The 18,239-nt window shown below is 48.8% G+C and overlaps 1 protein-coding gene across 4 annotated transcripts in view; it reads right to left on the reverse strand.

The window, feature by feature from the left end:
- Positions 1-18,239, reverse strand: part of Sply (Sphingosine-1-phosphate lyase) — a 114,138-nt gene that overhangs the window by 86,869 nt on the left and 9,030 nt on the right. For all 4 annotated transcript variants that reach the window (XR_012825333.1, XM_075678093.1, XM_075678092.1 and 1 more), the window contains exon 3: positions 1,711-1,886. Coding sequence is in view for 3 of the 4 variants with exons in the window: in XM_075678093.1 (XP_075534208.1) it covers positions 1,711-1,886 (176 nt within the window). In the remaining variant the exon portion in view is untranslated. The remainder of the gene's footprint in view (positions 1-1,710; positions 1,887-18,239) is intronic.

Here is an 18,239-nt window from a genome sequence, read left to right on the forward strand (position 1 = left end):
GGCGGCAACAAGTCTCGCGCAATGAGAGCTCCGGTCTGAATGCACTCATTTTGTCGCCGACTGTCACCTCGCACAATAGAACATTTATCGGTGTGAATGCGCCAAAAGTGCCGCGTTATTAAGGAAGAGTGCCGCCATTTGGGCAGTACATCCAGCCGATCTGCATGGTTGAGATACAGCACCTGCAGTGGTATAATAGACACACAACTAGAACACGAAAAATGATGTTCTGGGTGTGCGCCTTGAAAACTTGCGGTGCATATGCGTTTGGCATCCGTGTATGCCATGAAAAAGACACTGCGCTTTGTCCTACAGTCGACAATGGGGTTTACGTTCCGTAAGGTTAAAAAATGACGGTCATACTGATAGTAATGAGCAACGGCTTTTTGCAAAATGATTCTGCTGCATAACTGAAAGCAGAACTTTGTCACTTTTGAGCGGTGCAAGTTCAAGCAATGTCTCCATTTCTCTACATACATATTTCCTGCCAATCGGGAAAAACTCCGTTCCAGGCTCGTAGCAAAAATATAGACTTTTAGATTAGGGGGATGCAAACATTGGGGCCCCCTGGCGCTTGGAGCTGTGACGGTTGCGTCCCCCTTTTCTAAAGCTCTCTAATGATGCCCTGTTTCACCTATTGCCTCTGATGTCCCGCATGGTTTGCCTCACATTCGAATGCATTTGAGAGGGGCGCAGAAGCATGTCTGTGCGCGTTCCATCGATGCTAAGTGTGAGGGCGCTCACTGCATTGCTGCAAGTTCGCTTTTCTTGCAGGCCCCTTATCGCACAATGAAGAGCTTCTGTAGCCTTTCAACGTATCAAGCAACATTCAATTTTTGGTAACATTATAGCTTTCACTGCCACCTCCTGAACTGCATTGTACCCCATTTCAAGCATTCTCGCTATTTCGTCTATTGTTACTCGCTTGTATCATTTGATGAGTGCATCGATGGTCTCCTTGTTGGCATGAACCACAACTGTTCGAGGGTGACCCCGCCGAGGCTGATCTTCGATGCCCGTCTGGCCACCTGTGAAATGCCCGGCAGATCTTGCACACTGCTCGAGCTCATTCACACGGCGCCATACGTGAGTGGAAGCCCCTTACGAATTACGACTAAAATTGACTCTTTCACCAGGTATTCTATCACCCCATGTTGACGAAACGAGACACTGTGTGCCACACCATGTTGCTAGTGCACTGGTGGCTAGATTATGCAACGTACCGGCCATCCACAATTGCAAGTACCACTAAAGCGCCCATTCTTGTGTGCTTTCAGATTTGCATACAAAATATAATTGGTCACTACTTCAAGATACGACCCTCGTATAAGAAGCACAGCTCGTACCGTGAGCTCCTGCATATACGCAGCTTTCTTGCATATTTCAGAATAAAATTTGCCCGTATGTAGCTACGATCTGACTACGAAGCAATATCTGCAGCTGCACGCGAGTCCGGTAAGTTTACAGGCAACTGCAGCTCAGTACACTGCACTATCCCTACCCGTTATATTTAGCGGACTGCTCAAGCGGGCGAAATAGGTAGACATTTGTGAGCTGCATGAGTAAATATAGGCAGCTTTAGGTGGACGCAAGCGCTTGCTTTCCCAAAAACCCAGTCTGCTTGGGCACTGCTCAAACAATGCAAATCCCTTGCATCCCCGAGTGTAGATATAAAAAAGGGCCGCGTGCTACCCCTCGTGCACCACTCACCGGCGTCCATCCTTTCTCGGGCAGCTCGAGGATGAACTGGCAGTCGGCATAGCACTTGTTCAGCGACTGCTCCACGTCAACCGCGATCTTGCCCATCTTCTCTTGAACGTAGTCGCGAACAACAGGCAGGTTCCGCAGGGTGGTCAGCAGCCCGCGCCGAACATTCGGCACAAAGCCTGCGTACATGCAGAGAGACGCGCCGCTCAGAGCGCAAATCCTGCCAAGGTGACGTCATGTTGAGACTGTCCTAATGTCACGTTGGACCTCCACAGGGAAATCCAAGCATGCCAGCTTATACAAGGTGCCGTATAAACCCTGTCTAGGCTTCTTGCTGCGCATGCAGCTTCTGCCTGCATGGCACAAATCAGGTCACTGTAACAAGATGACAAGCACGAAACGGAAATATTGTGACCACTTGCCAGCTACCAAGATCTTATTTAACGTAATGCTGCTACATGCTTTGGTATAGTGCGTTCATATCCATAGGAAAATATTAATGAGCATTCAAAAAAAGACAAAGATAAGGTTATGAACGAGAAGAAAGGGGGTTAACCAACGGGCCCAATGTTTATTTATTATATCGTGAGAAGCCAACAAACAAAGACATCAAGGACAACATAGGGGAAAGTGCTTGTACTTACTAATTGAATTAAATAAATTATAAATTAATGGCAATGAAAGTGGATGAAAAAACAACTTGCCGCAGGTGGGAGAAGATCCCACGTCTTCGCATTACGCGTGCGATGCTCTAACCAATTGAGGTATACTGCGGCGCTGTTTCCCCATCCACATTTTGGGGTATTTATGTTTTACTACTACAACTAACCTTGGGAGTGTTAGCCAGCTGCGGCAAGTTGTTTATTCATCCACTTTCATTGCCATTAATTTATCATTTCGTTAATTCAATTATTACAGAGAGGCCCACTCACAGCCAATCGCGAACCTCTCTGTCGCTTTTTTTTTTTTTTCGTGCATTCGCATGGGGTTGCGCCGGAGCTGTTTTCAGCGTACAGGCAACAGACGGACGGACAGACGAATCGGCTAGCCATATACAGCTTCACTGTAAAACATCGTGATCGAGCTAGTGCCTTATGTGCCTCGCCTCAGCCGAAGTAACACGTCGTGTTTGGTGTTAGTTGGAAACAAGCTGTGACAGCTGTTGTCTTAGCGTAGATAAAACACATGGATGTTCTCTGTTTTTTTTTGCCTCAAAACCTATCACCACAAAAGCGAATTGACGTCAGTGCAAATGTTTAAAGATGCATTTTTGTTCCGTCCCAGTCACCATGTCTTTCTCTAATGAGCAGAAGGTAAAAAATGATCCTTGCCTTGGGAGCTGCAAATGACAAGAAGAAGGCTGCAAATATATATCAGTCATGGAAGTGTGGCGGTAGACCAAACGTGTGGACTATCATCAGAAATGATGAAAGCCTGAGACAAACCGGCAGCTTCATGAAACAGGGGCATAGAACTCCATCTTTGAGTCCTAGCCTATGCACGGTTGTTCTAGCATTTATGGCCTCAAACCCACGACATGAGTAGGACCACGTAGTTGGAATGACAACAATGAAATGACCATGATGGCATCACAACCAGGAGCACATACATAGTGGTCCAAACAAGCAGACGAGGGTCACTGGGCTGGCGTAAGAGGATGGATGGATTGATGGATGGTAGCGACTGCCTGCTATTAGACAACTAGCAACACAAAGTCAGGGTAAAAGGCGCAACGACGAGGGCACGACGTGAGTAAAAATCGTGTAGTTGAAATGATGACAATGAAATGACCATGACGGCATCACGACCAGGAGCACATACCTAGTGGTCCAAACAAGCAGACAAAGGTCACTGGGCTAGCGTAAGAGGATGGATGGATGGATAATAGCGACTGCCTGCTATTAGACAACTAGGAATACAGAGTCGGGGTAAAAGGCGCACCGACGAGGGCATGACGTGAGTAGGATCGTATAGTTGGAATGGTTGTTCATGCACGGTTGCTCTAGCATTTATGGCCTAAAACCCTCATGCTAGCGTGGAGGACGTGGCCGCCCAGGTACCAATTTTCAAGTCATCAGTTTGGAGCATTCTAAATGACGGCCTTTCACCGGTACCACCTTAACCAGCACAAATGCTTGGAAGATAGAGACCTGTAGAATCGTCTAGATTTCTCGAATTGGGTCCTCACAAAAGCTGATGAGTCACCGGACTTTTTTAAGCAATGTCATGTGCACAGATGAAGCCAATTTTCATGGAAATGCCCAGGTAAGTTTGCATAATGCACACTATTGGAATGACTACAATGTACACTGGGTAATAAAGTGCAATCGGCACCAGTACCAGTGGTCGTTCAATGTGGGGTGCGGAATTTATGCCGGTGCTACAATCAGTCTCATCTTCGATCACACACCGACTGGACAGCGTTACGTGGACAAAATTTTTTGAAGGACTGGTGGATGCAATTCTCAGCGAAGTCCTGCTGTCACATCTTCCACTTCTGTGGTATCAGCAAGATAAAGCACCAACACATAGCAGCAGCCAAGCACGAAACTGGCTGGCTGCGACTTTTCATGCGTGATAGATTGGCAGGCATGGGCCTGTAAATTGGCCTGACCTCTCTCCATTCGATTTCTTTCTCTGGGGTTATGTGAAAGATCATGCTTACATGATCGAGACGAACATCAGATTGCCTCAAGACAAGGATAACGGATGTATGCTGTAGAATTCAAGCGTCAGTCATCAAAAAAGCCATTGAAGAAGTGATAAAGCGGACTCAGTACTACGCATCTCCGCCGCGGGTGAGCCGAGTACCTCCGCCGCGGGTGGGCCTGGTATTGCACTATCTTCAGGATCGGCACACGTACGGGGAGCACTTAACGCCTGCTTCAGCTCCGCCAGGAGTCAGCGCGGCATTGGACTACCTTCGGGATCTGACCATGTAAGGGGAGAGCTTAACACCTGCTTCACCTCCACCAGGGGTCGGCGCAGTGTTGCACTATCTTCGGATCGGCCCAAGTATGGGGAGTGCTTAACGCCTGCCTCAACTCCGCCGGGAGTTGGCCCGACATTGCACTACCTTCGGGATCGGCCCACGTATGAAGAGAGTTTAACGCCTGCTTCACCTCCGCCGCGGTGTTGTACTATCTTCGGGATCGGCCCACATACGGGGAGAGCTTAACGCCTGCTTCATCTCCGCCGCGGGTGGGCCAGGTGTTGAACTTTCTTCGGGATCGACCCACATATGGGGAGAGCTTAACAACTGCTTCACCTTCGCCGGGGGTCGGCGCGGCACTGCACTATTTTCGGGATCGGCCCATGTATGGGGAGAGCTTAACGCTTGCTTCACCTCCACCGGGGGTTGGTGCGGTGTTGTACTATCTTCGGGATCGGACGACATATGGGGAGAGCTTCACGCCTGCTTCACTCCGCCGTGGGTGGCCCTGGTGTTGCACTATCTTCGGGATCGGCCCATGTATGGGGAGAGCTTAACACCTACTTCGCCCCCGCCGGCAGTCGGCCCAGCATTGCACTACCTTCGGGATCAGCCCACGTATGGGGAGAGCTTAATGCCTGGTTGACCTCTGCCGAGAGTGGGCGCAGTGTTGAACTTTCTTTGGGATCGACCCACGTATGGGGAGAGCTTAACACCTGCTTCACCTTCGCCGGGGTCAGCGCGGCACTGCACTATTTTCGGGATCGGCCCACGTATGGGGAGAGCTTAACGCCTGCTTCACCTCCGCCGGGGGTCGGCGCGGTGTTGTACTATCTTCGGGATCGGCCCACGTATGGGGAGAGCTTAACGCCTGCTTCACCTCCGCCAGGGTCGGCGCGGCACTGCACTATCTACGGGATAGGCCCATGTATGGGGAGTGCTTAACGCCTGCTTCACTTCCGCCAGGGTCGGCACGGCACTGCACTATCTACGGGATGGGCCCATGTATGGGGAGTGCTTTACACCTCCTTCACTTCTGCCGGGGTCGGCGCAGCACTGCACTATCTACGGCATCGGCTCACGTATGGGGAGAGCTTAACGCCTGCTTGACCTACGGCGCGGTCGGCGCCACACTGCACTATCTACGGGATGGGCCCATGTATGGGGAGTGCTTTACGCCTGCTTCACCTCCGCCGCGGTGTTGTACTATCTTCGGGATCGGCCCACATACGGGGAGAGCTTAACGCCTGCTTCATCTCCGCCGCGGGTGGGCCAGGTGTTGAACTTTCTTCGGGATCGACCCACATATGGGGAGAGCTTAACAACTGCTTCACCTTCACCGGGGGTCGGCGCGGCACTGCACTATTTTCGGGATCGGCCCATGTATGGGGAGAGCTTAACGCTTGCTTCACCTCCGCCGGGGGTTGGTGCGGTGTTGTACTATCTTCGGGATCGGACGACATATGGGGAGAGCTTCACGCCTGCTTCACCTCCGCCGTGGGTGGCCCTGGTGTTGCACTATCTTCGGGATCGGCCCATGTATGGGGAGAGCTTAACACCTACTTCGCCCCCGCCGGCAGTCGGCCCAGCATTGCACTACCTTCGGGATCAGCCCACGTATGGGGAGAGCTTAATGCCTGGTTGACCTCTGCCGAGAGTGGGCGCAGTGTTGAACTTTCTTTGGGATCGACCCACGTATGGGGAGAGCTTAACACCTGCTTCACCTTTGCCGGGGGTCAGCGCGGCAGTGCACTATTTTTGGGATCGGCCCACGTATGGGGAGAGCTTAACGCCTGCTTCACCTCCGCCGGGGGTCGGCGCGGTGTTGTACTATCTTCGGGATCGGCCCACGTATGGGGAGAGCTTAACGCCTGCTTCACCTCCGCCAGGGTCGGCGCGGCACTGCACTATCTACGGGATAGGCCCATGTATGGGGAGTGCTTAACACCTGCTTCACCTCCGCCGGTGTCGCCTCGGCACTGTACTGTCTACGGGATCGGCCCACGTATGGGGAGTGCTTAACGCCTGCATGACCTCCGCCGGGGTCGGCGCGGCACTACACTATCTACGGTATGGGCCCATGTATGGGGAGTGCTTAACGCCTGCTTCACTTCCGCCAGGGTCGGCGCGGCACTGCACTATCTACGGGATGGGCCCATGTATGGGGAGTGCTTTACACCTCCTTCACTTCTGCCGGGGTCGGCGCAGCACTGCACTATCTACGGCATCGGCTCACGTATGGGGAGAGCTTAACGCCTGCTTGACCTACGGCGTGGTCGGCGCCACACTGCACTATCTACGGGATGGGCCCATGTATGGGGAGTGCTTTACGCGTGCTTCACTTCCGCCGGGGTCGGCGCGGCACTGCACTATCTATGGGATCGGCTCACGTATGGGGAGAGCTTAACGCCTGCTTCTTTTCCGCCGCGGGTGGTCCCAAAGATAGTGCAATATTGGGCCGACCCATGGCAGAGGTGAAGCACATTTCATTTGAGAGCTGTGACAGGGTGTCTACCAAGTTCACATTTTCAAGTTCCCTGCGTTTTCCAGGTTTTCCCTGAGTGCCTCTGCAAAATTCCCTGAGTGATACAGAAATGTGTTTTATGTCAACACGGGCTTACACCATGTCACCCAATGTTGTCACTCTCTAGTAAGCATGTTAAAAGAAGACTTAATCCAGTATGAATAGTAAGGAGTAGTGTTTATTTTATTCAATATAGAAATCTCAAGGGTGCGGTTAGTAAAATACACAGCGAATAAGATATCTTCGAAAAGAATAGTAAAGTCCATTGCAAATCAAGTTCAACATCTTCAAGTACGACTAAAAAGAGATGCATAAAGAATAAAATATTTTCAAAAATGAACTATTTCTATCAATCGATAGCAAACACATTGGTATTAGGCCCGAACTTTGTCACAAGTGAGATTCCCACAGCAGCTGGAAAGTCAACCTCAACTGTACTGACACTCTCAAAACGCCCACAATACCCGAATGTTGCGTTTCCCTGCCTTAAAGAGTTTCTGTTGGTTTGGATAAGGGCCACCTGCATCTTAGCATCAGCCAACCGTGCTTTTTAACGCGACAGCATTAAGGAGCTCGTGACGCAGAAAAGCCGGTGTCGTCGGCGGCGTTGGCCGTGAGCGAAAAATCCCGGTAGGCAATTCATACATAAAAAACAACTTGCAAGATGGGCTGGGTGAGAATCGAACCAGGGTCTCCGGAGTGTGAGACAGAGATGCTACCACTCGGTCGCGAGTTCGATAGTTCAAAGCGCGACAAAGGCGCCTCTAGTGAATGCGGTGTTGCCTTAGAAACGCGCCGTAGAAAGTTATACTGCGGTGTATATCGGTAATTATGAGCATGTAAATTACAGAAGTCGCAGTTACACGAGTAGCGAAGTACGTTTCCACTACATTTCTTCTGTGCACACGCAGAGCCATCTTGCGGCAAAGAAGACCCCCTCCTCGCAATGCACGGCGCTGCCCCGAGAAGTGGCGCGCCACTCGCCCCATGATCGCGTCCGCCTTCGTGGCGAGTCGCGGCCCGGCTGTCCATGCCGATCACGACGTTTGGCTCGCGTAGATCGTTTTGAGTGGGCGGTGCGAACGGGGTGCGATAACGCTATCGCGTTCCATTCTTGAAGGCGAAGCTTAAGCGCCCTCCAATTTTTGAGCTTAAGCTCCTTCAAAGAAGAGGCGGCACAGTTACTTTTCCGAACATTCCTCAATGCGACAGTCCTTTCTGTTCTCGTCCTCGTTCCGCCGCGTGTTCGCCCCACGGTCCGTTTGAAGCATCTTCTTGGTCAGCTGTACAGTCAACGTCCGATTTTACTGACTCCTTAGGGGCCGCAAAAACGTCCGAAAAATCAGGCAGCTCAAAAAAAATAAATACATGTATTTTACTGCCCTTAAGAGCTAAAATAGCCACAGCACGTCCGACAAAGTTCTGAAGGCCTGCCCTGCCAGTACACTTATTAAACATATTGGTGCTAGCTCGTAAATTCGCAGGCGCTAGTTGGAATCGACTGGCGCAGGACAGGGGTAATCTGCCTTTCTCACGGCGCGACGGCGCATGTGCCCTGCCCTAGCGAATTAGTCGCACAACGTTTTGGAAGGGACGTGCGCGTGTCCACGCAGCCAGATATCGGGGGAAAGTACCCGAAAAAAAAAAGCACACGGACGCTCACTGCAGCGAACACTTGTGCCGTGTACCGCGTTGAAGCTCTACTGGTAGCTCGACGCCGGTGCAGTGCCGAAAACGTGCGTAGCGTAAGACTGCAACTCCACTTCAAGATAGAAAAGGGCTAGGGCTTCGTCCAGACAGCACCACGTAGTTGCCGCCTTACATTGACGGCTGTCAAATTTATCGATAAGCCCCTACGTTACACTTGGGCGACACCATAAACACGCTGCTGACGCAGTCTTCTTGCAGCGTCGGCCCACTCTTGCTGGTGGTGGCAGCACGTGCCTGACTTCACGTACTCGTTTACGGCATGTAACACTGGGTCGATATGAGACCGACAAGACGCTGACGCCGATGATTGGCCGACTATTCAGCACTGTGCCACTGAGACCATTTGATCATAATAGTGCGACAATGACGCAACCGATGGGTGCGAGTTGTCATATAGCGCGATGGGCTTTCTTGTCAACGACGACACCGACAAAATCAGCATGCCGACTGTAATTAATCGCTCGACCGAACCCTACGTGATCAGCCGTTGAACCGACAATGTGATGGCTGCAGCTTATTCACTTGTAAATATAATTATTCGCGCTCAAAATGAGTCGACGTGCCTTCAAAGTTGAAATGCACAAGCTTCAGTGCTTTCAAGCCGTGCACGTGAAGTGTGAACTAATGTTGATCCTGTTTAGCGAAGGTTTGGTTAGGCCTGACCCCGTCGATCGAGCTCATGCACCCGCTACCGATGGACTTGAACATTAAAGAATAAGCAATCAGGACGAAGGAAACCACTCTTGTAGTTCAGTTGTGGCCATATAGCGATTTGATAACTACTATTCACTTCACACGGCACATACACAACAAGTGGCAAGCGGCGACATAGCGCTGTGCCAACATCTCGTACTTTGGTCACCGTTCCCGAACGCTGCTGGTCGCATTCCCGTAGATAGTGGGTCTGTGTGTGTTGTTATGCTGACACATTGCTTAATTCCAGAGAAGCACTGTTTACCTCTGCGTCAAATGGGAAAGAAGAGAATGATCATTCGGTACAGCAGCATAAACTCGCTCATTACCAACGGTGTCAGCAATGGCATCCGCGTTTTCGCGAGAGAACTACACGGCACAGTTTTCTCTAATAATATTTTATGGCACGCGCAAACTGTAAGTATGATGAAGTTAAAGAAAAGCGAGAATCAGTAGTAACAGCCTGTAATATATATGTGTCTGGATCACAGTTGTAGTTGTTTAAGTGGCTCGGCTGCTCATATTGACTCGTCTCAGGGAGGAACAACATGGCTCGCAGGCACGTACGCAGGATTTTTTTTTCGGGGGGGCCCAAACCAAGGTAACTTTATGTAAATGAGGGGGAGGGTACTTTTACTAGTACAAATGAGAATAACGCCCACCATTTGCCATAAAAACGCGTAAACCTGCAAAAGAGAATTGAAATAATGTGTATCTCACAGGTACGCCTGTGAGATACACCTCTTCTTTGCTTGGCAATCTAAGAACCACATCACATGGACTTGCGCATGAAAGATTCGCAGGAAGAACCTTGCCAAGAACAAGTTAACCAGTGAAAGTGCATAATAAAGATTTCTAGTAGCATTTTATTAATTAGCTCTGGAAGAATTACAGAGAAATGCATATTTGCGGAACAATCACAGTTCTTTTGGATCCCTTCTTTACTGCTCTGCCAAGTGCCAAAACAGACTCGTGTTGTTATTTGGGAAGTTGCGTAACGATGCGTGTTCACCAGTCCCGTACAACCTCGTAAAGCGCAGGACGCTGCGGTTCTAGATGTACTGCGCCCACCGCGCAACATTAGAAAAACACCCCATTAGCACAGCAGGGAAGTGGCTACGTCAGGCGGCTCGATCGACAACTGTAGAAGAGTCATTCAAAACACGCAGAATTATTGTCCACTTCCAGCGGCGTTTTCTCTACTTCCTTTTTTAAATCAAAAGATGTTGATCTACAAATATTTTTACAAACAATTCTCGCGTTTCCTCCCTGTTTGGCTGTTGCCTTGGCTTTCTCCCTTGGCAGATCGCTTAATTTCTCATCCCCTTGCGACTCTTGTTTCCAGTTGCCAATTTTGGACGAAAAGTGCTGTACAATTAGGGAAAAACCAGACGAGGTAAGGGGCGACAGTCATATTGCTTATGGGTTGAACGGTTATTGCAGGGTCTGATGATGACGCTGTTTCACAATATTTTATTTTCCATTTTATCTAAACAAACAGAAAACAAGCAAACCAATCTCTTGGCTACATTCGCAGGAATTTTTCTAAAGCCCCATCCCAGATGAAGTTACTGCTCTACAAAACACTAATTAGACCGAAGCTAGAGTATGCGTCATCTGTCTGGAGTGCTGGTTAAAAAACATTAGCAGATACCGTTGGGTCAGTTGAGAATAGGTCGGCACGTTTCATCCTTTCAAATTATTCCCGCACAGCTAGCGTTTCTTTAATGAAGTCAAATCTTGGCCTTATTAATTTTGCAGCTTCGAAGAAAAATTTCCTGTCTCAGCCTTTTTCAAAAAATCTTTTACCAAAATAACTCACTTAAACAAGACTCCATTTCAGAGCCTTCATACACGTAGTCGCGTCTTGGCCATCGGTTTAAAGTGTTCATTCCTATCTGTTGCACAAATGTTTTCTCTGGTTCATTTCTGCCAAAAACGAATGCCGAGTGGCACCGCCTTCCCCTTCCATCGCCTGCATCGAGGAGGCATCATCTTTCAAGGTTGCAATAACTGATTGTGTTTTGAGTTTATCACCTAAATACTAATAATTGTTTGAACGTGTTGTATTTTTTTATAATTGTAACCACCCCCTTGCGGGCCCTGAGGGTACTGTAAATAAATAAATAAATAAATAAATAAATAAATGGATATCGCGGATATATGGTTCCGGGGATCTGCCAGCGTCGCGGCAAGCCATCACTCGAGGAAATAATGAAGCAAAAGTAAAAGTTAAATGCCACTGGCATTTTCTCCCGCCACAACTCGTTCCACGAGCATACAGACCAGCTGACTATGAACTGAGTCCCTTTCCTGATCCCTGCATCAGTCTGAACAAAGAAGGTTGAACTAGCGATCGAATAAGCAGCAGCGATGCGCGTGATCGTTGAATAGATGGTGACATAAAAATTTGAGCATGATAAATAGAATAAAATATTATAATTAAAACAATAACCTACACCCTGCCTGCTGCAATAGATGGTGACAACTGAATTCATCTTGAGTTAATCGTGTGGGCACTGAATCGATGAGAAAACTGACCTCCACACCCCTGGAGATGCCGATAACTACCGCCATCCAAAAGGAGTGAACGAGTTGACAACCATTCCACTGTGAAGATGGAATGGCAGCGAAAGCTGACGACAGTCAAAGCTCTCAAACGAAAAGCAAAGTGTTTCACCTCCGCTACGGGTCGGCCTCAAGATACTGTAACGCCGGGCCAATCCGCGGCAAAGGTGAAGCAGGCGTTAAGCGCTCCCCATATGTGGGTCCATCCCGAAGGTAGTGCAATGCCGGACCGCCCCGCGGTGGAGGTGAAGCAGGCATTAAGGACTCCCCATACGTAGGCTGAACCCGAAGATATCGCAATACCGGGCCCACCCGCAGCGGAGGTGAAGCAGGCGTTAAGCGCTCCCCATATGTGGGTCCATCCCGAAGGTAGTGCAATGCCGGGCCGACCCGCTGTGGTGGTGAAGCAGACATTAAGCGCTGCCATACGTGGGTCCATCCCGAAGGTAGTGCAATGTCATGCCGACCCACGGTGGAGGTGAAGCAGGCGCGTTAAGCACTCCCCATACGTGGGCTCATCCAGGAGATTCCGAATGGCATGTTATAGGTTCCCGAGTCCACAGGGGTATGTGTCATTGATCTAGGACCCTTTTTGCACTATCACCAGGATTGGCCCATATGATGCTTTTTCTGTTAACGGACGCCGAAAAAGACTACGGAAGTTAGTCATACACTAACTTCCGTAGTCATACACTAACTTCCGGGGAAGGGGGGGGGGGGGGGCCCGGGCACATACCCAGGCCCAGGCACGTACCCGGGGGGTCCACCCCCCCCCGGCTCCCCCCGGCCCCCCCGCCCCCCCCCTGGGTACGTGCCTGGCGGCTCATGTGTGCAGATTTGTGTTTCACTACGTTTTGAGATTACTTCACATCAACGATGCGTCGTTTCTATAATATCCGAAGCTAACAGCGATCTGAAGCTGTAGATGTAGATGTAAACAAATGCACCGCTTTCGCTAATCTGACGTGGAAGGCTGTGCTCGAAGGCGTCTTGAATATGCAAAATGTTTAGTGAATGTCTAAAAGGTATACAAAAAGTGATTTGCAAGCACAGACATCAGCAACAGCGAACTCCAAGGCAGCCGCGTCGGCAGACGGTACTCAGCATGCCCTTAAAGGCCGCACTGTTACCACAGCAGCGCACTCGGGCCAATGCACCCAGTACAATCGATGGGTGAACGACATGCTGCTCCGGAGAAACCATTATAAAGCTTCACTGTGTCAGGCCTTCCATTATAAATAAAGGAAGGCCTGACACAGTGAGACGGGGCACCGCCTGCTGCGACGATGGATGGCGTCATACACGCATGCACAACAATGGTACAGTGTACTAGAATAATGGGGATCAACACGAGCGAGCACCACGGAACAGAAGTTTGCAGCGGAATATGCTGCACGCGGCGATAGGTGGTCATAAGCGTGGCACGGGGTTGCATTTCTACAATTGCTAGTAAGTATAGCGGGGCGTGGCATTTATCAAGGCGCTCGACGTCTCTGCGCAAGCGCGAGTAAGAGCGGATGTGAGAGAGAAAATCTGGGGGCTTTCACTCCTTGAATATGTGACTCTGCCTAGGCACTACAGGGGATAAGTTTCTTAGCGCGTGTCGTACGCATTTGTCCCTAGGCGTGCCAGCATTGCGGAGTGGGGTTGAGTTTGTTTACGCTCAGACGCTGGCTGCCGGAGCGGTAGAAGCAACGGGCAATGGCGCTCCATTTGGTGATCGCTGTGTCTAAAGGTATGTCGGACAGACTCTCTCATGTGCGGCATTGGTGCTGAGTCAGTTATGCCGTATTCTAACTTTGTCGCGCCTTGTACGGTACTCTACCTTCAAAATAATAATAACATCACTGATTTTCCAGGGGGAGCAATAGGGGCCATAGTAAAGGCCAGGCCTGCTCTCCTGGAGAAGTATCTTCGCTCTTGGCAGGCTTTTCGTATGCTGGTGTCCAAGACTTTTCAGGAGCATTTTTGAGTGGTCCCCTTTGAGTGAAATAAATGCACAGCGCCTTAGCAACCATGATTGAACGCGATCGCCTAATGTCACGCCGTGAGGATTATTGCCAGGCTTTGCGGCTCGTGCACATTAGGTTAGGTTAGCATAAAATGGGTGGCGTGGCGTATTCTCACAGTGGTTATGCCGTACGAATCATTGTCTTTGCATCTCGGCCACGTTAGGTTAACGTTAGATTAAGCCAGGTTACTATAAAAGGCTTTATGGTGGCGCGGCGTATTCTCACAATGGTTATGTCGTGAGGATTGCTTTGCGCCTCAGCCTTGTTAGGCTAGGTTAACGTTAGGTTAGCGTGAAAGGCGTTAGGGGGCGCGGCGTATTCTCATAGCAGTTGCAGGGGCGTGGAGAGTCACCGGCAGCCTTTCAGCCACTCGCGTTCAACCGCGGTCGCTAAGGCGCCCTGCCTTCTCCATTTGCAATATACACCGACCGGCCTCTTCCATGGTCCCTACTGCTTTCATGGAAACATCTGCCATGTTACATTCAAGGTGCACCGGCGTAAGGCAAGAGAAAGATATGATCCGGCACGATTGACTTAGCACAAGCGCTGCAGGTGCGAGAGAGAGTGCCCGACACAGCGATCGCCAAATGGGGCGTCAGTGCCCGCTGCTTCACCTGTCTCACCGTGCCGCCAGCCAGCGCCCCAGCATAAACAAACTCGACCCCACTCCGCAAAGCCGGCACGCCTAGGGACAAACGCATACTACACGTGCAAGGAAACTTCTCTATAGTGCCTAGGCAGAGTCAGATATTCAAGGAGCAAAAGCCCCCACATTTTCTCTCTCGCAACCGCTCTTACTCGCGCATGTGCACAAACGTCCAGTGCCTCTGGAAATGCCATGCCCCACTGTACTTACTAGCAATTGTAAAGTCGTCCTCGGGTTCCATGCATGCAGCACTGCAGAACAAGAGCTTTCGAAGCAGTGTCGTAAGTAAAATCCCTTCCTTAGCAGGGAAAGCAAACGTTTCCTTATATCATTTGCCTGATATAAAAGGATTTTTTTTAATGTTGCACCAAATTTTTAAAGCTTGCCTGTGGCAGATAGCACAATTCTAACCGTTGATCTAAGTTACTCGATGAGGCGGCCATTACTTCTGAGAAAAATCAAGATGCTTAATTGAATGGTTAACATAATTATATGCCAATTAACTTTTGATTGATTGTTTTATGGCACATATTTTAACCTACAAATTGTAGCTAGTGAATTCGCAAGCCGTATCCACTTGGAACGAATTCTCGGGGCTGCACCGGTTTCAAGATAACAATGTTCAAGGTGCCTGACGAGTTGCATTGGCGTTACGGTTACTTTTGTGCATCAATAAGTAAAATTGCGTTTTCTTAGAAAAAGTAACTGGAATGCCAATGCAGTTCGTCAGACACCTTGAAAATCGTTATCTCGAAACCGGCAAAGTCCAGACAATTTGTTCTAAGTGGATATGCCTTGAGAACCCACTAGCTGCAATTTGTAGATATGTGCCATCAAATAACTAATTAAAATTAATTAGCACATAATTGTGTAATTTATTCAATTAAGAATATTTATTCCTCATCTAACTAATGGCTGCCTAAAAGCCACTCAGGCTTGCAACCACAGCAGACACCTGCCACCCATAGAAATTCTCAAACCAAAGTGAAATGCGAGAAGTGAAGAACAACCAATCGGACCAAGTTGGGTTTCTTCCAACAGGTTTCCAAAATTTAGCAAAGGTTTTCTTTTGGACAAAGTCACTTGTATTAGTGGAAATGCATGATTTGGAAATGAACTAAACCAGGCACTTTGCGCAGGTCGAATGCTCCAAAGCTGGAATTAGCATTGTTTCCTGTTGCTTCTATATTTCTTTCAAGCAAATAAACTGAAATTTCAATGCATTGAATGAGAAAACAGTATTTTCTGTTTTCACCGCTACACTATAAAGCATGCTATGAAAACAGTATGTCGCCTCGCAGCATAACATGTGTGAAGATCAACTTCAGACCTTCCGAGGCAGTTATCATTCCTGCTACCGTGCCGGCAGACAAAAGCACATTAGCGAGGATAGCCCTGCTGCTTAAAGCATTAGTAACACTAATGCTGGGGCAGAAAATTATAAACAAACAAAACCAAATGCTGCGCATCACTATAATTTATCAAAGTGCCTGCCTAAACACACTCCGTGATTTTAAACGCCAGCAAGATATTGAAAGCAATGTTCTGCCCACCGTGAAGAAAGAAGTCGTGAGTGAAGTGTTTTGAACAAACCAGTATAGTATCAGTCGTCACCTTTTCCCAATGCCAAATTTCTTATCCAAATCAATCTCTCATTCGCGTCATCTGCTTCTTTTGTGAAAAGATGAACTCATAAATTGCTGTCTTTCCAGCGCAATGGCAGGCATAATGGTTCACAAGTCTTTAGACATCTGTAGTTCTTTTAATTTTCAGGCTTGTGCACGGCAGCATCACAATGATTTGAGAACTATGATGCATTCAGCGCATGCCATGATAGGAGGCCCTCTTTCGCTTCAGGCTTGAACCTGCATGAGCTGTTTCTCGGCGCAGCCGCTAGGGAGGCGAGCATTTCGTTGGAGTCGCCAACAGACCTAGTCATTGAACGAGTAGGAAACGGTGCACGGCTAGCTATTCCGCCTCTCTGGCTTGTGCAAGTCGGTGCGGCCCTGCTTGAATGTGTTGCCGTTGTGTGCTGCAGGATGATTTTGAGATGTTTTAGCTCGTCCTCCATGAAATTTACGTGATGTCAGCTCATACAAGGTCATTGGGAAACCACTCTATAGCGTTTGGGTCCAGCAGTAGCTAGTCTGCGGAAATTTCTCTTGGCTGCGCATCATCAGCTGCGGAGCATGTATGGCTTGTGAAATACTTTGGCTGCATCAGTTTTCACTCGATGAAGAGAACTGGCGTCTGTGAATCACCAGCTTGAATTGGGAAATCTTCTTTGATTTTAGTGGGGGAACTAAAACATAAAAGAGTACATGTTCGCGTACAGCCAACACGATGCAACCCCAAAACATCTAAGTGCCAATCGTTAACAAATATTTCCGTCAACCACTGTACCAGCATCATTCTCAGGCATTTCAAGTCTAGTAAACTTGACACCAATGCTATGTCTACACTAGCCTCCTCTATGAGGTCGATGGCATTGCTCAACACATTGATCAAAGAGGTTGGTAAACAAGCAATATACATATAAGCCTTATGCTTTGTCATTGCCTTTTTGCCTTGTAAAGAAGTAATACCCGAAGGTGATCACATAAGAACAACCCAATGGTTCTTTGCGAGAACACAATTTCCGTAAAACAGGTGAGTGTCTTTGACAACGGGACAAATAAGACTGAAAAAAAAAACTACTGGTTCTCATCCTCTTCTTTGGCAAAAAAAAGCTGCTAATGCCACAGTAAGACATGCATAGTCATACCACATGCTTGGATCATGCTCTATATAGAACAAACAGTTCTATAATCCACCATCTAGCACTGCTTCGGACGCTGGTACAGTCCGCAGACAGTTGCTCACCCACTCTACAAGTGGGATTCATACTGTACGGTATGCTGTTATTACCAACCAAAACTATATTATTCGTGGGTGGAAACCTCATCCAACAAATGAGGTAATAGTGCAATGTATCTATAGATAACAATTCGAGATCACAGGGCATGGCCTTCGTCCTGCTGCTGCAGCAGCAGCAGCAGCGGCGGCGGCGGTGGTGGTGGTGAAGAAAAAAAACAAAATCTAGCCCCTAGGTTTCTCTCGTTCATTCATAGTAAGGATCTCGAATCTGGCAGACTTGACTGATTGGGTAGCATAGGAGGGCTCTTTAGCCACATGCCTGCTCTCCTAAGTTCACATGTTATGTGATGCCATCGGGCAAAATAGGATGTCAAACATCTACCCACCATGGCTCTGAGTGGTTCTGGCTAACACTCCCAGGGCTAGATCTACTAAATAGTACCTTATTTAGTGGATGGAGTGATGGCCATGGCCGTAGCACAATTGGTAGTGCAACGCACACGTAATGCAGAGGTTGTGGGTTCAGCTCCCACGGGCGAAAATTTATCTTCTCGTCCCCTTTTGTTTCCCTTTTCTTTATTAAGGTGAAAG

The sequence above is a fragment of the Dermacentor variabilis genome, unplaced genomic scaffold (assembly GCF_050947875.1).
Source record: "Dermacentor variabilis isolate Ectoservices unplaced genomic scaffold, ASM5094787v1 scaffold_15, whole genome shotgun sequence".
Lineage (NCBI taxonomy): Eukaryota > Metazoa > Arthropoda > Arachnida > Ixodida > Ixodidae > Dermacentor > Dermacentor variabilis.